This window comes from Musa acuminata, chromosome BXJ3-4, assembly GCF_036884655.1.
Source record: "Musa acuminata AAA Group cultivar baxijiao chromosome BXJ3-4, Cavendish_Baxijiao_AAA, whole genome shotgun sequence".
NCBI classification, from domain to species: domain Eukaryota; kingdom Viridiplantae; phylum Streptophyta; class Magnoliopsida; order Zingiberales; family Musaceae; genus Musa; species Musa acuminata.
The window spans coordinates 39,679,109-39,704,842 of NC_088352.1; the positions used below are offsets into that span (position 1 = coordinate 39,679,109).

Here is a 25,734-nt window from a genome sequence, read left to right on the forward strand (position 1 = left end):
TAAATGTAAATTTTATAATAATGATATCTTAAATTTGAATATAATAAATCATTTTATAAAAAATAAAATTTGAATTTGAATATTATAAATCAAATTTGAATATAATAAATCATTTTATAAAAAAATGACATCTTAAATTTGAATATAATAAATCAAATTTACAAAGCAACGATCTTACATTAATGTTTTTATAATATCAATTTTAAATTATTTTTGTTGAGAAGACTTTCTACACTGAAAGATGATATCTTGATCATCAAAGTGGGCACAGAAATGTCGTCATGCAGCTCTCAATTCAACATCTTGATTGATCGATTTGTCTTGTGCACTATTGCCACGCATAAAGAGCTCTCCATCGACCATTCCATGATCAGATCACAGAATTAGGCATTCAATCATTGACATATCCCTTTTATTTTCTTACTAATATGATTTATCAGCATTCTATTATTTATAATATGTTATGTTAAAAGAGTTTTTAGTATTTTTTATTTGACGTAATTATCCCGCGGTGGCGGTACGGCTGTTTCGGTCCCTTCGGAAAAGAAGGCGCCAAAGCCTTCGCGGACAGGGTGACGTCGCCGTCGCAAAGATCCCCCACTGCTTATCCTCCACGTCATCACTCGCTTCCATCGTTGGGCGGCGAGCATGGGCCCCACTGACACTAACCGGGTGAGCAGTTCGCATGGGCGGTCGATCCGTAAGGGGAGTGCGGATCTCATACCGACGGGTGAGATCGTTTGGCATCACGAGCACCGACGGCGGATGAATGCGCTCGCAGACAAGATCTCTGTACTTAACCACGGTTAGTTCCTTAACCCCGTATCGCCGCCACGGCGGGGTTCCATAGAGACCGAGGGGAGGTCGGGGAACGGGGCGGAGAGAAGTGAGGGATCGCGGCCGTCGGTTCCAGCTGAGTCGATCTCCGATCTCCTTGGTAAGAGGGCTTACCCTGCCGTGCTTCGTGTGTGTAAGCTCTTCTGCATCTTAGTAGTTCACGGAGAAGTATGGCTTAGCTGTGAGTCCTCTTTTTCTGACGATCTACTCTCTTGCAGCTTTTGCCTCTTCCGTGCGCACCAAGGAGAGGAAGAAGACGCTCTCCACATTGGCTTTTCTGGCCTGGTTTCCATGTCTCCTAACCTGCCGGCACAGATGGCAGTTGCAGTCTTAAGGAGTACCACTAGCGGTGACTTCCATGACAACAGAGCTAGCGAGGGAAAGCCTGTGGGGAGGCGGCGTGTGTTCATCCAGACGGAGACTGGCTGCGTGTTGGGGATCGAGTTAGATCGGCAGGACAATGCCCACACGGTGAAGAGGAGGCTGCAGCTCGCTCTCCATGTCCCCGCCGAGGAGAGCTCGCTCGTGTTCGGTGATCTCGTGTTGAAGAACGATCTCAGCGCCATTCGTGGCGACTCCCCACTGCTTCTCACGAGAAGCTCCATGCACAGGAGCTCCTCCACCCCCTGCCTCTCCCCGGGCGTAAAGGACCTCCACCAGAGCGACTCGAGCGGGCCAGTTGAGATGCTGGGCTGCTCCAGTCGCCGTGCTCCAATGAAACGGCTCGTCGGGGACGCCGTGAAGGCTATCAGACGCGGTGTCGATCCCGTACCCGTGCACAGTGGGCTCGGAGGTGCGTACTACTTCAGGAACAGCAGCGGCGACAAGGTCGCGATCGTGAAGCCGACGGATGAAGAGCCATTGGCACCCAACAATCCCAAAGGTTTCGCCGGGAAAGCTCTCGGGCAACCAGGCCTGAAGAGATCCGTGCGTGTTGGCGAGACCGGCTTCAGGGAGGTGGCTGCGTACCTTCTTGACCATGGGAGCTTCGCACGCGTTCCTCCGACGGCGCTTGTAAAGATCACCCACTCGGTGTTCCATGTCAACGTTGGATTGAGTAGCGGCAACACCTGCAGCAGAAAGCGACAGTGTATCAGCAAGATCGCTTCGTTCCAGCAGTTCATCCCGCATGACTTCGATGCCAGCGACTACGGCACGTCGAGCTTCCCTGTCTCTGCGATCCACAGAATAGGGATGCTTGATGTACGAATCCTCAACACGGATAGGCATGCTGGGAATCTGCTGGTGAGGAAGGTTGAGACTGGGGATGGTAGACTTGGGGGATGGATGGACCTGATCCCCATAGATCATGGCCTCTGCTTGCCGGAGAGCATGGAGGATCCCTATTTCGAGTGGGTCCACTGGCCACAGGCATCGGTACCGTTTTCTGAAGACGAGTTAGAGTACATTGCCAATCTCGATCCGACGAGAGATTCCGACATGCTTCGGATGGAGCTGCCGATGATCCGTGAAGCCTGCCTTCGAGTTCTGGTCTTGTGCACGATCTTTCTCAAGGAAGCAGCAAGAATCGGGCTTTGCTTGGCGGAGATCGGTGAGATGATGAGCAGAGAGTTGAGGGGAATGGAGGAAGAACCCAGCGAGCTGGAGGTCGTTTGCATGGAGGCGAGGAGGTTAGTAGCAGAAAGAGTGGTACTTTGTCCAAAAGCAGAGTTAAAGAAGGAGGAGGAAGAAGACATACAGTTTCATGTCGAATGCAAAGTGGATGATCAGGATAACACGTACAATTCATTGCGAGCATTCAGAAAGCATCCGCCGAAGTTGGAGGAGAGCATCGAGGAAGATGAGGAGATCACTGACTACTTCACACATGTTCGTGAGGAGTCTGCTGCATCACTGAAGGGTGTCAACCTCACTGAAACAACCAAGAGAAACCAGACTGCTAAGGCATATGATAGGGATGAAACACTTCCTTTTGGCACGAGTTTTGTGAGGCTGGCAGACATGAGTGAAGAGGAATGGGGAGCTTTTCTTGAGAACTTCCAGGTGTTGTTGCAGAGTGCATTCCATGATCGAAAGTGGCCACAAAACAGAGGCAGAAGCAGAGGCTGGGGATAGCATAATAATAGCATACAATTTGGTGAGGGAGGAGGAAGTGAGCTTGTGATGCTCCTGTGTATTTTCAGCTTGTAGCTGCTAGAAATAAAACCTTCAAAAAGTGGACATGAATAATGTTAGGCCATGGCTGCTTGAAATAAAACTTAGATAATGTATATTGCAATCTAATTTGCATATTGTCTGCAATGGTCTTTGGATTGTTTTTATCAACCTGTTTTCCCTGCAGGCACTGAAATTTGTGGAGATTGATTGTGATTGTAATTTAGGTAACAATAATGCATTTAAAATTTTTTATGTGAAAATCCTTCTGGGAAGTTCAATTATCACTTACAAAAATAATTCTCATTTTTGCTGCCTAGGAATGATCATTCTCTGCATCTGTTGAAACTATAGCTTAGTGTATGTAGATTGGCAATAATAAGAGAACTCCTGGCAGGTCCACTATGGATTTAAGAATTTGGATTGGTTTGGTAACTTAGTTGATTAAATGTAGATTCCTTGTGGGGATTTTGGTGGTTCATCACATTGAATGATTCTTGAAAATAGAAAACTAAAGCAATTCTATAATATTAATCACAAAAAAGTAGAGGATAAAAGACAATGTGAGTCACTGACCTTGTAAAAGATATTGATTCTTGGTTGCTTGGTGCCCAAAATCATCTACAGAATGAACCCCCAATTGAAGATATAAGAAATGCAGTAGGCTTCATAAAGTGTAGGTTGACTGGATTTCACATAAGGCAATTTTGCATGGGTAGATATCCTTTGAAATTAGTTTTGAATACAAAATTATTCACTAGCAAGATTCTTCATTCAACCACAAGCATGATATATCATCAAGTAATATGGTCATAGATCATTCATCAGCTAAATGACCTCTGCTAACTCATTTACTTTAATGATCTAATTCATACTGTTGGTGACCTCTTCAAGAAATGCTGAAGCACAATGGTAGGGATTGTATGTTATATTTCGTCACTTTGTTTTTTGAAGGGTCACACTGTGCTGTTCACTTTGTTGGGAGCATTTGCTGTACTTCTGCAACCTTTTAAACCTGTAGCAAAGATTTCTGCCAATGGAGTCTGGTGGAAGCTTGATGAGAGAGTCCCAAATAGGGACAAAAAGCTCTGCTGCCTCCCTCATCCAAAATTATGGGCAACAGTCTCTGAAACAGATGCCAAGAAATCATTGCAGCATAATTGATGCTGGTAGGAAACAGGAAAATGATGGGCCAGTTGCTGATACAGCCCACTGTAAGTTTGTAGGACCACCCAGCCAAAGTTTTTCTGATCTTGGTTCTGACCATAATTGTTTCTGATGGTGAGGAACATCTCTGCAGGTTGCAAGTCCCTGTCCAACTTCACCCACAATCTCCATTTTTGAGTTCCAAGATGATGGCTTTGATTGTGATAAGATTATTTGAATACAATAAAATTTCAGAAACTATTGTATCATACTCTCAGATGCTAGCTTTCCTGAGGATCCATGCCCTGGTTTCTCTTACAGTGATTTGCATAGTATTTCTCTGCTGTTTGCTGCTGATATGCTTGCCTATAGCTAAATAACCCAATTGCAGAGTTCTGACTAACAGCTGTTTAACCTCACCCTATGACAAATATCTGGCTCATTAACTTCTGATGTCTGAAATCATTTATGGATTCAATTCTGAGCCTTGACGAAATGTGCTGATAACTCGAAGAGCTTTGTTAAGACCTTAACCGAGTGTTTTTACCACAAACAGTGGTCCTCTCCTATCATTAGCTTTTGGTGAAGAGACTTGTCATGCCAACAAGGAAAAGAACACTGACTTGATTAAGGAAGTGAAGCACTAGATTTCCTAATACCCATTTTTGATGTGTTTCACCTTAAATCAACAATCAGCAAAAAGAATATATCATAGAACTTAGTAAAGACATCTTGATATCTGATCATTCTTTCCTGATTTCCTTTCTGCATGGTGATGAATCTTGTATTTTCAGCAGTAAACCCTGTCAATTTCAATCACAGTCTCTCATGAAATGCCTGCAAAAAAAGTTCATCCAATTCTACCTAGTCATTGCTTGTTCAGCAAAGATTATGAAAGAGAAACATCCTACTTCCTTGCTCCATTAAGGACAAAGACTAGTATGTGAATAAGAGTATATGTTGCTTCATATGAAGGCTTGCCAATTCTTAAGATTCTAATTTAAACTATAAAATGGTTTTCTTATTTTTGCAATCTGAAACAAAATGTGGCAGCAGAACAGACATTACCTTATTACAAATGAAATGTGGTCGGCTGAAGTTTCTCTTTGGAGATTTGCTGAGATAATGGTAGAATGCTTTCTTCAACACTGAGGCTGCAGTTCAGCAAGAAGCACAGAACTTGCAACCCGGCAATTGTAGTTTAAAGTCTGCATCACTTCTCAAAAACAACAATTATAATTATAGAATTGCTGGTGTCACCTGCACTATACAGAAAACAGTTCAAAATTATTCTTAGCAAGCTGAAAGGTAGTCAATATGTCTTCCGTAGACAATTCCAGCATAAGAACCCAGATTTTATTTGCCTCCATGTTTATTTCTACTCTTCCCATTACAAAAGAATGATTCATGAAAATTTTCAAAATTAAACTGAATAACAGGCAAACACTGTGCCTGCTCACACCACTCCACTAAGCCTTTTACACAGGCCTGCACATACTAAAGAATACCTTTCTTGCATTACAAGAAGCTGAAGAATTAGCAGACTCTTGAAGCTAGATTTCTTTTTCGCTCAATCAATAACCAAGTTTCCTCTTAAATGCTTTCTGAAATTACAAAAAAAGAAGTCGTCGGAGTATTTACAGAATCGTCCATCTTGTCAGTATCTCCATCTATAACTATGGCCACAAAAATTGGTGTCTCTGCACTCTCCACTATAACAGAAACACAATCAGCTTATCTTAATTTACCTTCATCGAAAAGCAAGATCCCTAGTCAGTGAGGGCACATGGTTTTATTATAACTCTTGCTATCCTTCATGTGGGTAAAAATCTAATTGCATATTTGCCAACTCAATTTTCTGTATTGATTTTGGTCATAACATACATGAATCTTTGCCCCTGCCAGTGCCCAAATAAGGCCGTCACTATAGGGTTGCTGTGATATCATCCATCCTACAAGCTGACGAACAAAGACATGTTGCTCAATATATTCATTAAACATCCACTGGCTGATATTTCCACCATATATCAGCTCCAAACAAGTGTAGTTAAGTAAGAAGATTATACCCCTGGATATCTTGCTTACTGGCTAAAGCAACTCCAAACTTAAGTTATGTAGGCTACTGAGTTTCCTGGTTCAAGTAGCTGACTGTGTCCTGACATCAGGAGCAGAGAAATGATGTGCCTAAAGAAGATGATCTAGCGACTACTCACCAAAAGTCACCACATGAACAAACTCCTCCACTAAATTTATGGAAGCGGATGGCATCTCTTACAAGAATATCCCGACCAGTGATTTTAGAAATAAACTTAGTTGCATTGTGGCAATCCACACAAACACGGAGGTTCTTAACTACTCTTATAGGTAGTTCTGGTGGCATAAAAATCAAACCAAAAGCAATAGCAAGCTTCTCACTGTGGTGGCCAAGCATATGAATCTTCTCTGACTCACTTACATCATGCAAGACAGAGCTCAAGTCAGGCTTGTATCCTTCTGCAATCATCTTATCATTGAGCTTCTCTAGTTCAGCATATATTCTCTCTGAATAGGGGTGAGACTGATCATCAGCAGAAAAGATGTGAACCTTGTTCTTGTACTTAATCCAACTGCAACCAGGCTCCTTTTTTACCTTTTTATCTCTCATTCCCCTTCTCAGTTTTGCTACCTCATCCCAGTTTCCTCTGGATGCATGCAAACTTGAGAGCAACACATAGCTTGCTGGGTTATTGGGATCAAGTTCTATTAAGTTCTCAGCTGCCCATTTCCCAATCTCCAATTCACCATGGAATCTGCATGAGCTCAGCAGTGTTGCCCATCCAATTGCATCAGGGTGACAAGGCATCTGTTTTATAAAATCCTCAGCCTCCTTTAACCTTCCTGCTCTGCTTAATAGATCAATCATACATGTGTAGTGATCTGCTACAGGAACAATATGGTGATCATGTATCATGGAATTATAATAGCTATATCCTTTCTCCACCAGCCCTGTTCGACTGCAAGCAGAAAGAACACCAATAAACGTGACGCCATCAGGCTTCACACCATCATTCAACATTTTCTCAAACAAGTCGATCGTTTCTTTTGCTTTTCCAAACTGTGCATAACCTGAGACCAAGGCAGTCCATGAGACCGAGTCTCTAGTCTGCATCTCATCAAACGATCTATGTGAGTCTTCAATGATCCCACACTTACCATATAAGGTCACTATTGCATTAGAAACAGTAATGAATGAAATCAACCCTGAAACTATTGCTCGACAATGAAGCTGTGTGCCTTCTTCCAAGCTTGCCAGATTGGCACAGGAGCTAATCACGCTGCCAAGGGCAAAATCATCTGGCTCGACCCCATGTTTTTGCATTTCACAAAAAATCCTGACAGCTTCCTCACTACATCCATTCTGACCATAGCCCACAAGCATCGCTGTCCATGACACGATGTTCTTAGTTCTCATCCTCCTAAAAACCACTTCTGCGTGCCTGATGCTCCTACATTTGGAGTACATGTCGACCAAAGCACTCCCTACAAAAACATTGTCGTCGTAGTGAGTCCTACTTATGTAGGCATGGGTCTGCTTCCCTAGTTCTAAAACAGAAAGACCTCCACAGGCAGTTAGAATACTGCCAAATGTAAACTGATCGATACCGACACCTGCTGCTCTCATTTCCCTAAACAAATCAATGGCTTCCAACTCCAATCCATTCTTTGTAAGCCCAGTAACCATCGTCGTCCATGAAATCGAGTCCCTTTCTGCCATTTCTCGGAATAACTTCTTTGAATCCTCAACCATACCACAACGAAGCAGCCCGATCATCATAGTGTTGTACATAACAACATTCTTCTCCTCCATACCTTGGAAGACCTGCAGTGCCTCTCTGATAAACCCAGATTTCGAGTACATATCCACCAGAGGACTGCCCACAAAGACATACAACTCGAATCCAAACTTTATTATTTGACAATGGACTTGCCGACCCAAACTGGCCGACGAGCATGCTGACGAGAGTATAAGCATGGTAGAGAAAGTGATACGGTTGGGTATGCGCCCTTCCCTCAACATGGCACAGTAGGCCACGACAGCTCTATCTCGGGAGCCATGGCCTGCATAGCCCGAGATGAGGGAGTTCCACGACACGCCATCCCTTTCAGGCATCGAGAAGAACACTTTTTCCATTTGTGGGATGCACCCGGCCTTGGAGTAGGCCGAGAGGATGGCGTTCCATGAGAAGGAATTCGGATGGGGAATTTTGTAGAACAGGTTGCGGGCGTAGCTGAGAAGGTCGGACTTGGCGTAGCAGGTGATGAGTGTGTTGGACAGGAAGGTGTCGGCCGAGAGGCTGAGAGTCTTCAGGATCAAGCAGTGAAGCTTCTTGAGGTGCGATCGGTCTTGGGTTTGGGACCAGAGCTTTAGGAGGGAAGAGTAGTGGTTTGAGAGAGAGGAAGCCATGGCGGCAGGAAGAAGAGCGGGTGACCGAGACGGGCATTTATTGGGGAAGAATCCGCAAGGATTCCTCAGTGGCCGTGACATCAACCGAATGTTCTTCTGAGGTCTAATCAAATCATGTCCGGAGAAGTGAAACCAGTCATGCCATAGAAGAGACGAAGATCCAACAAAAGGCACAAGAAGATCTTGCAGCAGATCTTTGTTGGATCCATTTGAGCCTCGCCCGTCTTGACTTTTTAAGTCAACTAAATTAATACGATTCCAATGTCAATATCTTTATAGGTACTATATGTGATTCGAATTTCTCGTCACTTAAAATATATAAAAAAATATTTTTTTTCCTTGTATAAAAAAATACTTAAAATTCTCGATTTTTATTTATCATTACTCGATGTTTCGATCTTTTAATCTCAATCTCGCAATTGCCACAAATGGTCTTCGAATATGCATAGCAACACATTGTTTGTTGTCTATGGATGCATGATGAGCTTTACAAGACGAAGCGACATTTTGACAAACACCGTTTGGGCATGAGAGGAGTTGACGACACTTTTACAGGCATCCGTTGACACGCATCATCTGAGCGACCAAAGCTTCGATTTTTATCTCAAAACCTCGATAACATGCCGCACTACAGAACGGAGAGCTGAGTTCTGGTTTTCGAGATCATACCTAGCGAGAGATTAGATCGTCGTCTTGGGTAGGGAGCACGTGGCGGCACACCGGGCACGTGTTCCTAATCCCGAGCCACGGCAGGATGCAGCCCGCATGGTAGATGTGCGATTCCATCCTTGCAGACCGCGCAGAAGGTGTTTCTTTTAGCCGCGTCCTCGTCCGACAAGACCACGATCGGAAGCCTCTCGACGACCGGCCTCGCCGCGGGGGTGATTCCGATGTTATCTTGGTCGATTTCATGCTCCACCGTGTCGCCGCGCAGTTCCTCCTCCTCCGCACGATCATCTTCTTCAAGATAGTATCCGGCGTCCTCATCGACATCGGCATCGGCATCGTTCCCTTCTCCTACTCTAAGTGCGACCCAAACGAAAACCACGAGCGGATACCACTCGTAGTGGTACAAAAATATAAAGTATAACACTATATTTGGTTATTTTATTTATAGTGAACAAGTATTTAATTCATCATAATTAAGTATTTTCTTTAGTTACATAAGTTCTTCTTATAATAAAAGACAAAGGTTTCATATAATTTTTGCTTCTATTTTTATTGTTTTTATATTATTTTTTATATGAGGTATATGAGAGTTGTATTGTTCCCTTATGTATTCTTTATCTACCCACTTGACGATTTTATTGAAGGTCGTTTGAACTTTTCTTAGGAGTATGTCATTGATCATTTTCATACAATAACGCTTGGTACTCGGATATTGGCTCGAGACATTTCGTTTGTCCCTATATAAGTATAGATTTAATAATAAATTTATGTATACTAAAAGCTAAAATAGTTACAACTTAATAATTTTGTTGTAATTGGATGATTCGCTTTGTATTTATCTAATTTGATTTCATGGATTTAAATAAAATAAAAAATATTTTTTTTTTCAACGAAGAAGATTAAATAACTAGGATTTCATATGTATAACAATTTAATCACTACATCCAATGAATTTAAAATTTTCTAACAATTTTGATACCTTAGTATCATTAGAGAACTAATACTCTTTATTATATATATAATGGTAAAATTTACCAAACTAATTAAGTTTTTTTTTACGCATATAAGAAATAAAAGAATTTTCATTTTTATTATAATCATGCCATACTTTTCACAATAGAAAAATATTTTTCTGCTATCAAAGTAAATAAAAAATATTTAGAATTCGATTTACGTACACCCTTATTCTATATACTACGATTTACCTAATTCTAACTCATTTTGATACTAAGGAAGTTCAATATATTAATTAATGTGATTTGTTCATAGATAGATGCATCGATCAAGATTTCCTTATGGATGGGATGAGGTTTTCGTATATTTGATAGATAGATAGATAATTTAAATATGATAATTTATCCTTAAAAAAAATTATTGAATGAATGGACACTAATTGCAGTGAGAATGAAATTTCCACAATGTCTGCAAAACCATATGATGTCATTTGAGAATAAAAAGGAAATAAAATTAATTATTATACCCAACGAATCGATTTTAAAAAGAATCATTAATCGAATAAATCGAATAATTTTGTTGATACATTCAAATAATTAAAAATGTTTCACAAGCATTGAACTACATTTATTGCCATAACCCAAAAAATTCATAGGTTCATAAAAATTGAAACTATTTAAATCATGATCATAAATAAATACATAAATATACTCTTGAAAAATAAATGAATGTAAAAAGTTTTGTTATCAAGATCTATCTTTTTCTAAATATCCTTATATTTTTTTCATTTATATTTCTAAATATCCTGATAATATGATACATAATGCAATATAGTCAAAACATGATATTTTATATTCTATTATATATGTATAATATAATAGTAATAAAAATGTATACCTGAAAAAAAAAAGGGGTCCAAACAATATATCTTTTTATTCGCTTTTTCTATCAAATTACAAGAGGATATCTTTGTTATAATTACAAGAGGATAACAAGTCCTTTATTTTTCCAACTTGATTACTCTTTTGACTTTATAATTTTTTTTTATCTGAATAGTATTTTTTTTAATATCTGTTTCTAATCCATATGTTCTAATTCATTAAAAAAAAGTAAAATTCGTATGGTGGTTTTATAGTTCCATCCTATACCCACCAAATAAAGTACATTAAATAATTACATGGATTGATAAAAACCTCTAGTAAAATACTCATAACTCAACAAATAAAGTACATTAAATAATTTATTTTAGGGATGGACGACTTATCTATTCAATGAGCACTTAATGTTCCCAAAATAGATCAAGTTGAGTGAATTATAAAATAAACAAACGTCTATTCGTAAAACAATCCAGTATGAATATCTAGATGAACAGATCTATATCTTTGTTTCAAAATAAAATAATTAAAATTAGAGGATATGTATTATCTATATGGGAGATATCCCAATTGGAAGATCATAGCAATAAATATTTCATCATATATGTATTTTTTTAATTTTCGAATGGATTTATATAGTCTCATTAATGGTAATTATTTGATGTAATAATAGCCTTTGGTTATTATTTAGATAGTTCATATATAATTCATATATAGTGTTTTGATCTGAAATTCTAATTTTTTCATATTTCAACAGTAACATATTATTCCATAAAGCTAAGATTCAAAATAAAAAATAAAAAAATATCAGAATATTTTCTAAGGAATACCATGGCTTCTTGTTTACTCACTATTTATGGGTGCCCCCACCACTTACCACGTGGACAAAACATCCAATATTTAGGCACCACGTATCCATCTTAATCCTTGCGGAAGACCGACCAGTGACGTCAAGAGACCAAAGACGGGTACGTCATCGCATCCTCCGAAGCTTCCCCAAAACGATGGGCATCACCGTCCCAATCGAGCATCACCGTCCCCTACCTCCCTTCGCCTCGACTTTTATGGATCGTGGAATCCCCGAGGTGCTCCTGTCGTTCCACCACAAATACCGGGCTCCTCCCGCTGCAGCAGCGAGCAAGGCAAGTCGCAGAGAGCGAGCAGCGATGGGAAACGTGGGGAGCCTCTTTGCCTGCTTTGGCTGCAACAGCAAGCAGCGGCGGAAGGGCCACGATGCTTACCGGTACGCGTCGAGGCCGCTGGATCCGGTGCAGCGCAAGGTTCGGCGGACCGACGAGGACTGCGGCAGCTGGTTCTCCGAGTTCGACATCGACGGGAAAGCCGAGGAGTTCATCGTCAGACAACGCAGGAGGATGACCGAAGGTGAGCTGCCGGGAGCGGGAGGAGCCGATGACAGGGAACGAGGGAGGCTTTGGGTTCAGTAAGGCATTTCAACGAGCAGGTTGAGAGAGCGTGGGCTGTAAGGCTTGTCAAAGCTTATGAAGAGACGAGTATAACTAACTATTCCTAATCCATCTCTTCTTTCTTCCATTTCGTGCTCTGAGACACACAAACAATGAGGATTATGACTAATTAGGAAACATGAAATAGGATTAATGATTAGGCCCATGGGCCGGCACAACGAGAACTCAGACAATTTGGGCCCATGGGCTGCCATTTGCAAGACCATATCTGGTGATATCGAAAAATATATTATGTTTTTTTTATTTTAAATAAATAATTTTTATTCATTAAATTAAACGACATATAAGTTGGTATTCATTAAATTATACATCCGATCGAGAGACGCATCATCGATCCTCATCTATTTTCCTCTTAACAATTTCAAGCACTCTTTAACTTTTTTTTTTTCTCTTGTGATACTTATTTATTATTGATCTCTCGCCCATATTAGCCTTTGATAATATTTATCGTTCGATTGGGATTACATTTCCAAATAATCCAACTTATCGATAACATCTCATGATGTAACAAAGTTCGAGTCGAACAAGACTCTCATCCCCTCCCACCCTATGTCGCTTTTCAGGGGACTTAAACACCAATCAGCCGAGGACATCTTTTCAAACTATAATTGACATCAACTTGAATGTGAAATATGTCAATTGGGCAATCAAATCAATGGACATAATGTAAAAATATATATTCATTCAATAACAAAAAAGACATTACAAAAATGCTCTCTCTCTTTCTCTCTCTCTCTCTCTCTCTAAAAAGAGATTAAAATAGTATATATATATATATATATATTTATATATTCTCAATTTGATGTGTGTCGGTGGTGGAAGAAGTGCATTATTACAAGAATTTAATTATAAGGAAGACGGTGGTCAGAGGAGTCATAGAAAAGCATTTAGCATCTCATCTTTGACATGTCAAAAGCAAGCTCATGTAGCTTGGCATTGTATGTATGACTGACAACACACAAAGACTTGAGCAGTACCCCAAAGGATATAATTGGACCGACACTTTGTCATTTTATATTTTGACATAGATGTGTTGATGTTGGATACTGGATCGTGGTCGTGGTCGTGGGCGTGGTTATGCTCGTTAGATGTCACCTATCCATGAGGTCGATCGTCGGACTTATCGTAGTCATCATCGGTGTCATCACGATAGAGATATAAATGAAGCTTGAATATATGGTTGTTAAGCCTTCGATCGTTCCTCTTCACTTATTTGTCCGCGACATTCTTCTTCAAATATCATGTTTAGAATTTTGTCCGCGACATTCTTCTTCACTTATTCCTTCGACGTTCTCGTGGTATTCTCCCCCACTATATTAAACATCCTGTTTAGAACTCTATTCGTGACATTCTCCCCAAATTATTATTTATTTATATATATTTTAAGTCTAAATACTAAGTTTTTTTTTTTGGTGATTTATTTTAGATATTGATTATATTTAACGTTTTCTTCTTATATTGTTCAAACCCATTTCTTCACATTAATTACGTACGATTCTTTATCGGATCCGGGTGTAGATCCTTTACGGATCCGACCCCGATAAGAAAGAAGCCGTCGTCTTCCCCTCTCCCCCCCCCCCTTATTGAGGTGGAATCCCTGCGCGCCCCTCGGACGGAGAACCACACGACTTTTGGCACCTCAGACGGCGACGGGCGGCGACAGCTAATGGAGCCAAATCGAACGGGAGCAGTGCCTTGCTGCACAGTGCACCTCATGGACTACTTTTTCCTCTTCTTCCTCGTGTCTTGGCAATGAGAACAGCAGACAGTGTTGGTAGCTGCAGAGCTCGTGCGTGAGAGATCAGTCACGCTCATGGACCGCCCCCACACTGCTCGCGAGCTGCCCCTCGCACTAAGCTGGAAACAGTAAGGAGAAGCCGCTTTCTTCGAGAAGGCCCCATTGCCGCAGCTGTGGTCAGTGTTTCTATCCATTACTCATTTTGGAGTAAATTACATGCATATAAAAGTTTGAAATTCTATTAGTTAATGAAAACTTTAGCAATCAGAAAAAAAATTGAGAAAGAAAGTACTTTTACATTAAATTGAATTAATTCAGAAAGAGTTTTGTTCTTCATATTTGATTATTCTCATAAAAAATAAATTTTGATTAAATCTTATGTCTAACTTTTTATATTATTGAACTCTCCATTTTTCTAGGGAAAGTATGCTAAAGTTGATGGCTGAGGAGAAGTAGAGAAGAGGGGAGTATTGGTTTGGAATATGTTGCAGGGGGAGGGGGGGGAATGGGATTCGAAAGGAATCAAACAAAGATGATGTTGGTGTTGATGTTGAACTTGCTGTGTGCTGCCATGAACAAGTGTGGAAGGATGGGGATTGACTTGCAGCACAGTCAAGCAAGAGCCCATGATATTATCATTTCTCAGGAAATGGAGAAGGAAAAGTGGAAATATCCCCTCATGCTTGTGCAAACCACTTTCGATCTGTTCACATTTCTCTAGTTGCAGAATGAACAGATGAGCAAACAAAGGGTGAAGTGAAATGGTGAGATTCTTGCTGTTCATACTGTTTGGAAAAGAACACCTTTACTGGTACTACTGATAGCATCACAAGAACTGTGTCCAAACTTGAATCTCGATTATTATAATGACGTTATGATGTAATGAACCCAGAAATGTACTTGAATCAAGACCTGGTTGGTGGCTTACAGCAATCATTTAAGGTCACCTAATCCACTCTTACGACTGACCTGGAAAGATAAAAGAGGTGGCAAAATAAGGTATGTAATCATCATAAGCCACAAGTAGTCTCAGTTGAGTTCTTCTCATGATATATGTTGATTGTGATGCTCATTTAATCTACTCTTAGACATGTTCAAGTGTTTTTGCTCTTTTCAACCATGATTGTGAATCTTTACAGTGAATCTTTTGGCTTCTTGTCCATCAGAAAAGAAGTATTTTGGTGCTTCATGGCACTTCTCTCTCTCTCTCTCTCTCTCTTGGTTTACCTTGACAAAGCCATGGCTTCTTTGTTTGGAGTATGGTGATGAACTGTAGGAGGAAGATAGAGATCTTGGAGGGATTGAGATCAAGTCCTTCAAGTTCTCTTCCTGGAGCATCAAGCAGGCAATAAGCAGAATTAAGCCCCCCTGGCCTCTTCCTCTAAAAGAGGCAGCCATTGAATGGAGAACATATCTACAAGGAGCGAATTCACTTGAGAGAGATCTAAAGCTCATCCCCCCCTGCTATAAATCCATTCCCCTTTGTCTCCTCCTCTGCACTATATCTTTTGCAGCACGATTCAGGGCCGGAATCCCGGTTGCCAAAACTGCCTCATCTGGCCCTGTGAGCTCTCCGCTGGCCGCGAATGGGGAGGCACTCTTGCTGCTACAAGCAGAAGCTGAGGAAAGGGTTGTGGTCTCCGGAGGAGGACGAGAAGCTTGTGAAGCACATCGCCAAGTATGGCCATGGCTGTTGGAGCTCTGTCCCCAAGCTTGCTGGTAATTCGACTGTTCGATTCTGCAGTGTTTCTTTCCTTGCGTGACATGTCCAATTCTGCAGACCTGCAGAGGTGCGGAAAGAGCTGCAGATTGAGGTGGATCAACTACCTGAGGCCTGATCTGAAGAGGGGCACCTTCTCGCAGCAAGAGGAGAAACTCATCATCGAGCTCCATGCAGCCGTCGGCAACAGGTAGCGGCAGTTTACGTTCTCGAGTTCAAGCACTGGTCTTGAAGTCCAATGCCGTCTCATCTCTCTCGCCTTCAGGTGGTCTCAGATTGCGGCCCAGTTGCCGGGAAGAACCGATAACGAGATCAAGAACTACTGGAACTCATGCATCAAGAAGAAGTTGAGGCAGAGCGGGATCGATCCGAGCACCCACAGACCACTCAGCGAGGTCGAGGGAGGAGACGACAAAGAAGCCATGGCCAGCGGCAGAAGCTCCACCTCCGCACCACCACCATCCCATACCATCGAATGCACTCCTCTTCTACAAGCAAATGATGTTGTTGTTCCGTCATCGATCTCAATCTCCGTGCCAGACCTCCGGTGTTTGGAGGCCGGCAGTTGCAGCAACACCAGCGCAAACAGTGCCAACAGCAGCAGTGAGTTCGAGCTGCAAATCAGCAGCAGCCTCTTCGACGGCAGCATCTTCCAGTGGTTGGAGTTGTTTCCAAGCAAAGGCGCCCAGCACCATTTCGACGGCGAGCCGGAGGATCTGAAGTGGTCTGAGTACCTCAACGGCACCATCGGCTCCGATGATGGATTGCTCGGAGAGATCAAAAAGGAGTAGAAGAAGATTCTTGTGACATGACCCAACCAAATGAAGGAAGCAGTTCATTTAACACAGTATCAGACTTCAGATTGTTTGCAGGTTTGTGAGTCACAGATTTGTCATGCACATAAATCTGTTACCTCTCTCTGGATTTGTTCTTCCAAACTTCGTAGCTTATTTATTACATGGAACAATCAAGTCTCTATTTCAAGTTTGATCTCACTGCATGCATGCATGCATTGTAATCAACCTTCACTGCTGTCTGTGTCTTGCTCATCTGATGGTATCTAAATCTCCTCAACTTCAGTTTCTAGGCTTTGATAGAAGAAATGATGCAGAATCCAGGAAAGGAAAATGTTGACTTTTCTGGCAGCCAACTACTGGTAAGATGTCTAGAAAAGTCAGAACTTGCAAATGAAGGAAAAAAAAGTAAGAGAAACATGGCAAGGTGGTGACTCCCTCCCTACCTCTGCAATCAATTTGGTGGAATAGTCATGCAGTAGTTGTTTGTTTTCTCTTTTGTTTGGACAAAGTGTGTGTTGTCCTTGAAAAGCACCCTTTTCTCCTCCATTTCCTTTTCAGATTGTTCACATCATTAGTTACTTTCACAAGATTATCTGAATGATACAACAAATGAATTTAATCATTCGACAACGTCACTGTATGAATTATTAAATCCAACTGTTTGATTTGATCATTGATAGATATATATATATATATATATATATATATATATATGAGGAAAAAGAATGAAATCAGTGTCAATTCTTTCTAATTCTCCAACTAATGTAGAATTAATCTTATCGGTGTCAAGTCTTTAAATCACAAGAAATTATCGATGGATCTATACTTTTAGAAAAGGAATTATCCTTGTTCTTTATTAGGAATTATCTAGAAAAGGAATTATCGACGGATCGAGGTCAAGTAACTTGGCCTGCTCACCAAAGTGTGGATCAATCCTCATCTCAGTTGGTGGTTGATCAAACTAGGTTTAGTGTCTCAGGTCATCATGTTCAAGGCATAAAACACTGGCAATGAGTTCATTCACATCCCACAAATTTTCTTCTTCTTTCAAGTGGTCTGATTCACTGCACATTAGTTATCAGCAATGCAGGCTTCACTCTCCTTGGACTTGGGAGGCTATAAATACATCATTCATCATCTGCAATTCTGCAATTGCAATCCTGATCCCACACACCACAATCTTCATGACAACACAAGATCCAAGACACATAAATGGACTCCCTGAATACTCATTAATGTCTCGTGGAGCATTCAAGGCATTCACAATATTAGACATCCAAAAACAATGCCCTGTGCCTCAAAAGTACACAGAACAAAGAAGAGTTTCTTAATATGTACTACAGGACCATTGATCCGAACAAGTTAAGATTTTGTACTCTAGGTTGTATGTGTTTTCGGAATTTACCATCACAGCAACAAAATTACAGGAACCAGTTCTTTTCCTTGCAGTAAGAGAATCACAGAGTGCTCTTTGAAATGACTTCCCCGAATCGAACAAACCACTGGCCGTCAGACAGGCTGCTGCTGTCATGCTTCGCATTAGCCTTGACGACCGGACCAGCTGCAAGATAATGTGTGTAGTCCGTCGGTTTTGGGGCTGCCGTGCTGGGTTTTGAACTTGGTGCAGGTAGCAGGGTGACCAGCACTAGCGCAACCTGATGCATGCTGGGCCTGTCAGATGGGTGCCGCTTGGTACACAACAGTGCAAGCTGGAATGCCTTCTTGACAAGCCCCATATCCATGCATGTTATCGACACTTCCGAATCCACTGCCTCCATCACAGTGTTGTCATCCGCCTTTGACAGTATCTGCACATCAAAGGAGTTGATTCATTTGAAAAAACTATGAACGTGACAGACACAATTTGATGTTTAAAGGCTTTATCCCACCAGTTGGTGCAGATTGGATTCATTGTCAACCGGCTTCTTTCCAGTGAGCAACTCCAAAAGGACGATTCCGAAGCTGTAAACATCAGATTTTTCAGTGAGCCTGGACGTTCGGGCATACTCTGGATCAATGTAGCCGATAGTGCCAAGCACATAAGTTGATGCATGAGTCTTGGCAGGAGAGAGACACTTGGCTGTGCCAAAATCCGAGAGGTGAGCTTCAAAGTTCTCATCAAGCAGGATGTTGGATGACTTCACATCTCTGTGGATGATTCGCGGGTTGCAGTCATGGTGAAGGTACGCTAGCCCTTGTGCCGCACCAATTGCTATTTTCAGTCGTGTTTCCCAGTCAAGCTTCACCTTCTTCGATGGGCCTGAAATGTGATAATTCATTCGAAATTGTGACCAAAGGGAAAAGGAATACAGAGGAAGATGTGTCAGATATGCCAACCGTGAAGAAGATCCCACAAGGAGCCATTTTCCATGTAATCATAGAAGAGAAGATTCCCATTGGGGGAGAGCGAGTAACCATGTAAGCTGACCAAGTTTCTATGCCTAATACTACCGACAGTCTCTAGCTCGGTCTCAAACTCGCGAAGATTGTGTGGATATTGACTATGAAGCCTCTTTATAGCAATTGCCTTGGAGTTCTTGAGCATGCATTTGTACACTGTGCTTGAAGCACCATAACCAATTATGTGCTTCTCACTCAAGTTTTCAGTGAGTCGCATGATATCATCATATGTATGAATGGCCATGTCCATTTGGAGAACAACCAGTTTTGGAGGACCTGAAACATAGAAACAATAACAAAATTTAAAGAACCATGCACGGTAACCACCAAGAAGGAATAACTAATGGAGAAATAATTAAGACATGCCTTGGATATCTCGGTTTGATCCTTTGATAACTTGGCTTGGTTGATTGGATCGATATATTGCCACTAACACCATTGTTAGCAGTGTAATGCACCCTAAAGTGATGCAAACCACTGCAGCTCTAGAAACAGCGACTGCAAAACAGTGAAAACAGTAAGAATAGTGCACTAAGCATGACATAAAAGAATGACAGCCGACAAAATTGCAAATTTTGAGATACCTTTTGGTTGATGAAAAGTTGGTCCGCAAAGTGATTGTAACCAGCTTCCACAAAGCAGCGCATTACCAAGGAAACTGGAGATGCAAGTCAAATTAATACTTATCTGACTACAAAACCGACAAAATTGAGCTGGAAAAACAAACAACTTAAATGTTCACCTTTCTGGAGGAAATCTTGAAAAGTTCTTGTACAGAGGAATGTCACCAGAAAAGTTGTTAAAAGAAAGATTCCTGAATTCATATAAAAGGAAAGTCAATGATTAGTAAATTTTCAAGTCATCGTTCCAGAACACTAAAGAATATGACAAAACTCACAGGGATGTTAAGCTGAAACAGTTAGCCAACTGGGCAGGGATCTCTCCATACAGATTGTTGTTGTTTAGAATCCTGTAGCCCGCCCCCAATACGAAGAGTCAATTGCAGAAAACAAATATTTCCAAGTTAAGATATCCAAGTGAATGGACTTACAGAGTATCTAAATACTGCAACTGACCCAATTCCTCAGGAATTTTTCCTGACAGCTTGTTGTATGACATATCACTGTAGAACAAAGATGTACATTCAGAAAAAAAGAAAAGGGATGACAATATTGAAGACACCAAACCTTACATGACAACTGAATTGACTTACATGACTTGAACACTTCTTAGATTCCCGAATTCAGCAGGTAGACGTCCAGCAAGGTCATTTCTGCTTAAGTTGCTACGATCATGAGAAAAATGCTGTAAGACTGATTGCAACTATCAACACTAGGAAGAAACACAGAAATTAGTTGAAGAATGCCATTGACTTACAGTACGAGAAGATGCTCAAGGTCGCCAACAGAATCAGGAATTGGACCAGAGAAATCATTGTCAGAGAGATCTCTGGAAGTTATGGAAGTAGACATAAGTATCGAATATGACACAAAAGTACTATTTAGAAGTATTTGCCTATTAAGTAAATGGATCACTTACAGAGTGTCAAGATTGACAATTCGACCCAACTCAGAGGGAATCTCTCCATTAAAATTGTTCAAAGAGAAATTTCTGGAGATAAGCAGAGACGACACATCAAAACACGACAAATTAAATATCAATTTTTTAGTCAACTTTGTCGCTTCGGCAAAAAAGGTCATGAGATCTTCACAAAAAGGCACATGCATAGTAGGAAACACCCTCCGAGCCAAATATATTTGAACTTGTTGCAAAAAAGAATAATTCATTTAGAATAACAAAAGCAATGCTTTCCTACTGCTGAAAGCACTGGCATGATTTACAAAAAGAGGAAAGAAAAATAAGTGGTTGGTACTTACAGATAGGTCAGACTCTCGAGCTTCTGAAACTCTAGAGGTATGGAACCATTTAATCGGTTACCGCAAACATTGCTGAGGATGACATTCATGATAAGAACAAATACTGGTAGATTAAAAGAGAAAGCTAAAAACTGTTACTCACAATTTATTCAGTGCAGTGCAAGAACTGATGTTTCGAGGAATAGGACCCTCGAGGCAGTTATTGGCAAGATTCCTAAGACAGAGGTATAGAAGCATATGATCATAAAACTCATCAAATCATCTTTTCGAGAAACAATGGAATGTGTCTTGAAAAGTTATATAACTAAAAGTTCTCACAGTTCAAACAGCTCTTCAAGTTTTCCTAGCTCCTCTGGAATGCTACCTACTAGTTGGTTATCATTCAGCTGCCTGTTTATCCATGACAGTAAAATAGACATCAACAAAGACTGGAAAATTTTCAGCACTTCACTGAAGTAAATAATCTCACAGATAGCTAAGCTTTGTCATGTTCCCCAACTCGGGAGGGATTGGTCCAGTCAGCTTGTTGCCATGCAAATACCTGGAAGGAATCAGGATACAGTATTTAAAAATGAGATAAAAGATTGGTGTAAAACAAGGAAAAGGCTCAAAACTCACAGCTTCCCAGTGTATGAAAGATTGCCAAGTATGGGTGGAATGGTCCCAACCAGTTCATTTTCACTTAAATCACTGCAAATTAAGAGGAACAAATTGGATCATTTCAGCAGAAATAGGTCGTACTCCCAAGCCAAACAGCAGACACTTACAGAACTGCAAGGGCCTGCATCAGCCCAATCACATCTGGAATTTTTCCGATTAGTCTGTTCCCTTGAAGTGAGCTGCAAGACAAAACAGGCCCAGAATATAGTTAGAAACAAAAAAAAAGAAACAGTAGTTAGGTTTATATTAGAAGATTAATAAAGATAAGGGACATATTCAGAGACCAGATCATAAATCTGAGGCAAACATAGGTGAAAGGAGAAACACAAAGTTCAAAGCTTAATAGGTAGTACATGCAACCACCTCCAAAGAACCAAGATGAACATGAGAGTCTGAGTTTTTACTACTATTTAACCTAGTCTCGGCATAGTAAAAGCAGACATACAGTGTAGCTACTTGTAGAAAGCCAATATTATAAGGAATCTCCCCTGTGATTTGGTTGTATGATATATCCCTACAAATCATAAAGAAGAATGTTAAGACCATTTCCCTTGATCAAAAAAATGATTCTATTCCAACAATCTCTGTGGAGGCAAACCAGCGTACAGTATCTCAAAGCTGGTACAGTTGCCTATGCTCTCTGGAATAGTCCCAGTAAGATTATTTCCTCGAACATCACTGCATGACAAGAATGTAGAGAGTGTTACTTGAGAAGGACATAATCTTGGCCAGTAAGAAACCAGAAAACATGAACAGTCCGAAGATAGGATGAAGACGACGCACAAGTACCACAGGCCAGTCAATTGGCACATATCAGGAGACAAGTTACCGGTTAGCGAGTTACCACGCAAGCCTCTGGAATGCACAACAACAAGTGAGCATCACAGTTTTATGTGTCCAAATGAAATCTTGCTCATCACATGGATGATTGGAAATGGAGGTGTCGAAGAACCTACAGATACTGTAGCACTTCATTCCAGTAGATGAGCCGAGGAATTTCTCCAGTGAGCTGATTCTGGGCTAAATCCCTGTCCAAAATGCCAAACACATCAGATTTTTGGTGGAATGAAGCTAATATTGGTCAACAGCCACAGAATATGTAACACCACAGCTAACTGATCCGCACAAGTTGGCATGCAAAAGACCAGAACTTGGAGAAGCATTAAAATGAGGGGAAAAGAATAAAACTGGTCAAGGAATCCAAGAAGCTCACAGGGTTTTGAGGTTTGGAATTTGGGATAGTGTTGAGGGAATGGGCCCTGTCAACTTGTTGTTCTTCAAGTTCCTGCATCGCAACATGCATTAGCCTCATGTTTTAGGATTCTTTGGTGAAAACAGGAACCAAGAAGGTTGCAGAGATCAGCTCACAATTCCTCGAGCTGCTTGAGCTTCGATAACAAAAATGGAATGTCCCCATACAGAGCGTTTCCAGACAAATCCCTGCACGATTTTCCACAGATGTTGAGGAAACCAAAATGGATATATATCGAGGAAACAGTGGGAAGAAATAGAGAATGTGTATTATATTACAAGTATTTTAGAGCTACACAGTCCCCAATCTCATCTGGGATTTGCCCTGTGAGCTGATTCCCCTTCAAATCACTGCACCCGTCAAAAGATATCCATTACACAGCATTAGAATACTCCATTGAGCTAACCAACAACTAAGAACGAGAGCCTAAAAGAGGAACCAGATTTCTCACATGGATTGCAAGTTCTTGATCTCCCCAACTGCGGGCGAGATCTCTCCACCGAGGTTGAGGTTCGACAGGTTTCTTCCGTTTCAATCGCCACCCAAGGAAAAGCTCATGAGCACCAAAGTCGAACAAACAGACAACACAAAGAGGATAAGATTAGAGGGGAACCCATACAAGGCGATGACGGCTGAGGTGAGGTTGTCGCAGAGCACGCCTCTCCAGGAGCAGTGGTCGTCCGCGTCGCCGGTGGCGTTGGCACTGCCACCTCCGGCTGCGGCTCCGGCGCCGGCGCCGGCGGGGGTCCAGTCCAAGAGCATGTTGGCCACGTTGCTGAAGGAAGCCTTGAGCGACAACAGCGCTATCCCTGTCGTGGAACTTCGGGTTCAGGCAAGGAGGAGGAGGAACAGGAGGAAGAGGAGGGGGAAATGGACCTTCGTCCGAGAGCGGGGAGACGGGCGGCGCGATGAGCAGGAGCAGCACTGCTGCAGCGACCACGAGACGCGTCGACGACGGCTCCTCCCCCTCCATAGCTCGAGCACTTTGGAAGCTAGCCAAGCGGGGAACCGAGAGGGGCGTGGTACATTCCTCGACTGTGAACGAGTGAAGAGTGAGACTGAGAGGTGGTGTGTGTGTATTTGTGCGGATGAAGCAGGCACACCAGCCAAAACGGCGGTGGCGACAACGACGTGACTCTTCCTTCCAGCTCCAGAGCCGTGGACCCGCCGGTGGACCCGTGGTCCCTCTTCCTCTCTCTCTCTCTCTCTCTCCCTGGCGGGCGCACCACACAATAATATCGCCCCGTAGAGAGCAGCAGTACCTGCACACCTACTCCTGCTGCTGCAGCTCCAACCAGTGCTTCCGCGGCTCGGCCTACTGCTCTGCCAACCTTCACAAAAAGTGACACAACTTTACTTCGCCCTCGCGAATCGGCCCAGCAATATCGCCATTGGAAGTATCATATACCGGTCGCTCGCTCATAAGGCAGCGCCGATCTCCATGCACCGGGAAGCGCGCCCAAAGAGACAAACATGCTAACAGAGCCTGGCCGCCGCTGAGGGACGCAGCGAGCGAGTAGGGGCGGGCAGGAAAGAGGGAACCACAAGAAAGAGCGGGCTTGTCTGGGGGGACTGCGTTGTGCACCGCGGTCAGTCGAGCTCAGTCACACTGGGGGCGCGTGGTCAAACAGCTGGCCTTGCCATGCCGGTGCCTCGCTGCTCCCGCTGCCGCTGTAGGCTACGTTCGCGGCAGGAGGGAGATTACAGCTTGTCGACCGGAGAATGCGATGGCGACCTGCCCTGCACTCTCCACGATACGCTCACATGGGAGGGCGCGGGCGCGGGCGACAGTGATGCTTATGACTGCTACTTCTGCGGCAGCAACACAGCTCATGCAGAGAAGAAGGCGCACGTACGTATACGTGTACATGCATGTAGAGCATATCGGAATACGTACGTACGTACAGGTGTGGATTCGCATGCATGGGATTGAAGTGAAAGAGGGAAGACCGATTAGGCAAGGACGAGGGGAAGATATCAAAGAAGGGACCAGCAATAATGTAGTGAGGGGAAGGGAAGTCATGCATGTGTTCTATCTACAAGACGATTCCAATGCAGTGTCCACCACGGAACAGTGATACTGATCCAACTGCTACAGCGCTAACTCATCCAAATAGCAGCCATTGACAGGAACGTGCATTGCCTCCTCATCCTCTTTGTTTTGAGCTTCAATGATTGGAGATGTGGTTCATCTACATCCTGACTCAAGTCACCGGTTGTGTCCCTCCTATGATTCTCTGAGAGAGAGACAGAGATTGGCATGACTCAGCTCATCCCTCCCATTGCCAAGTGAGCTCAACTGGCATGACAAGTTAAGACGAGGACACAATCACAACAACAACAGTGGAATCTTCCTCCGCCGAGCAGGAGGATCCATTGGAGACCACCAAAAGGATGAAAGAGAGAAGAAGTTCTCGCAACAGGACATCCTCACATCCAGATGAGGGGAGGGGGGGGGGGGGGGGGGGGGGGTGGGGCGGGGAAGAGGGGAGACAAGAACTGAGATAGGGCAGCTGCATGCATGCTTGTTTGCCTGCCTCAAACATGCCAGTTCATGGAAGCAGCTCATCAGACCTCAGCCACCGCCTGTAGCTGACACTGGTGGTGGTGGCCGGTGGTGGTGCATGGTGAGGGACCTACAGCATTCAATGGAACCATGAAGATGGATTGATTGAACCCGTCATGGAATCCGTGACACCCCCCTCTCTCTCTCTCTCTCTCCTGTCTAATGAAGTCATGATGGACTGCTGCAGCACTGAGAGAAAT

The 25,734-nt window shown here is 42.4% G+C and overlaps 4 protein-coding genes across 7 annotated transcripts; 2 read left to right on the forward strand and 2 right to left on the reverse strand.

The window, feature by feature from the left end:
* The first annotated feature begins 812 nt into the window (after positions 1 to 812).
* On the forward strand, positions 813 to 3,087 carry LOC135637239 (phosphatidylinositol 4-kinase gamma 6-like). Of its 3 annotated transcripts, none has more exons than XM_065149817.1 (2): positions 813 to 970; positions 1,056 to 3,087. In XM_065149817.1, the coding sequence occupies exon 2, from the start codon at positions 1,129 to 1,131 to the stop codon at positions 2,911 to 2,913; it is 1,785 nt and encodes a 594-aa protein (XP_065005889.1). In that variant the 5' UTR covers positions 813 to 970; positions 1,056 to 1,128; the 3' UTR covers positions 2,914 to 3,087. The 3 variants fall into 3 exon arrangements, with proteins under 3 accessions (XP_065005889.1, XP_065005890.1, XP_065005891.1); XM_065149818.1 differs by having other exon boundaries at positions 813 to 937; XM_065149819.1 differs by having other exon boundaries at positions 833 to 966.
* A 2,353-nt stretch (positions 3,088 to 5,440) lies between these two features.
* On the reverse strand, positions 5,441 to 9,601 carry LOC103983255 (putative pentatricopeptide repeat-containing protein At1g68930). The gene is made up of 2 exons (XM_065149816.1): positions 9,212 to 9,601; positions 5,441 to 8,784 (listed from the first exon to the last, which is right to left on the reverse strand). The coding sequence occupies exon 2, from the start codon at positions 8,621 to 8,623 to the stop codon at positions 6,308 to 6,310; it is 2,316 nt and encodes a 771-aa protein (XP_065005888.1). The 5' UTR covers positions 8,624 to 8,784; positions 9,212 to 9,601; the 3' UTR covers positions 5,441 to 6,307.
* Positions 9,602 to 14,814: 5,213 nt separating this feature from the next.
* On the forward strand, positions 14,815 to 17,340 carry LOC135634805 (transcription factor MYB61-like). Of its 2 annotated transcripts, XR_010495448.1 has the most exons (5): positions 14,815 to 15,026; positions 15,155 to 15,981; positions 16,043 to 16,172; positions 16,248 to 16,854; positions 17,063 to 17,340. XR_010495448.1 is itself a non-coding variant. In XM_065145417.1 (4 exons), exons 2-4 carry the CDS (start codon positions 15,849 to 15,851, stop codon positions 16,771 to 16,773), a joined length of 789 nt encoding a protein of 262 aa, XP_065001489.1. In that variant the 5' UTR covers positions 14,816 to 15,026; positions 15,155 to 15,848; the 3' UTR covers positions 16,774 to 17,004. The 2 variants fall into 2 exon arrangements, 1 of the variants encoding a protein (XP_065001489.1); XM_065145417.1 differs by lacking the exon at positions 17,063 to 17,340 and having other exon boundaries at positions 14,816 to 15,026; positions 16,248 to 17,004.
* A 642-nt stretch (positions 17,341 to 17,982) lies between these two features.
* LOC135634804 (LRR receptor-like serine/threonine-protein kinase SIK1) lies at positions 17,983 to 24,027 on the reverse strand. Its single transcript, XM_065145416.1, has 27 exons — positions 23,845 to 24,027; positions 23,588 to 23,777; positions 23,420 to 23,491; positions 23,247 to 23,318; positions 23,085 to 23,156; positions 22,930 to 23,001; positions 22,673 to 22,744; positions 22,500 to 22,571; positions 22,323 to 22,394; positions 22,162 to 22,230; positions 21,824 to 21,895; positions 21,675 to 21,746; positions 21,526 to 21,597; positions 21,375 to 21,446; positions 21,199 to 21,270; positions 21,057 to 21,128; positions 20,719 to 20,790; positions 20,557 to 20,628; positions 20,393 to 20,464; positions 20,231 to 20,302; positions 20,078 to 20,149; positions 19,922 to 19,993; positions 19,764 to 19,837; positions 19,546 to 19,677; positions 19,117 to 19,455; positions 18,669 to 19,039; positions 17,983 to 18,587 (listed from the first exon to the last, which is right to left on the reverse strand). Exons 1-27 carry the CDS (start codon positions 23,939 to 23,941, stop codon positions 18,237 to 18,239), a joined length of 2,991 nt encoding a protein of 996 aa, XP_065001488.1. The 5' UTR covers positions 23,942 to 24,027; the 3' UTR covers positions 17,983 to 18,236.
* Between the last annotated feature and the right edge of the window lie 1,707 nt (positions 24,028 to 25,734).

Bases quoted from the DNA above. Each gene is read 5' to 3' on its own strand.
- LOC135634804 (XM_065145416.1), bottom strand. From the start codon at position 23,941: ATGGAGGGGGAGGAGCCGTCGTCGACGCGTCTCGTGGTCGCTGCAGCA. The intron at 22,572-22,672 runs GTAGGTTCTTCG...TGTGCATTCCAG, and splicing joins AATGAAGTGCTACAGTATCT to AGGCTTGCGTGGTAACTCGC. The intron at 19,678-19,763 runs GTATCTCAAAAT...ACTGTTTTGCAG, and splicing joins AACTTTTCATCAACCAAAAG to TCGCTGTTTCTAGAGCTGCA.
- LOC135637239 (XM_065149817.1), top strand. From the start codon at position 1,129: ATGTCTCCTAACCTGCCGGCACAGATGGCAGTTGCAGTCTTAAGGAGT.
- LOC135634805 (XM_065145417.1), top strand. From the start codon at position 15,849: ATGGGGAGGCACTCTTGCTGCTACAAGCAGAAGCTGAGGAAAGGGTTG. The intron at 15,982-16,042 runs GTAATTCGACTG...CCAATTCTGCAG, and splicing joins CTCTGTCCCCAAGCTTGCTG to ACCTGCAGAGGTGCGGAAAG. The intron at 16,173-16,247 runs GTAGCGGCAGTT...TCTCGCCTTCAG, and splicing joins CATGCAGCCGTCGGCAACAG to GTGGTCTCAGATTGCGGCCC.
- LOC103983255 (XM_065149816.1), bottom strand. From the start codon at position 8,623: ATGTCACGGCCACTGAGGAATCCTTGCGGATTCTTCCCCAATAAATGC.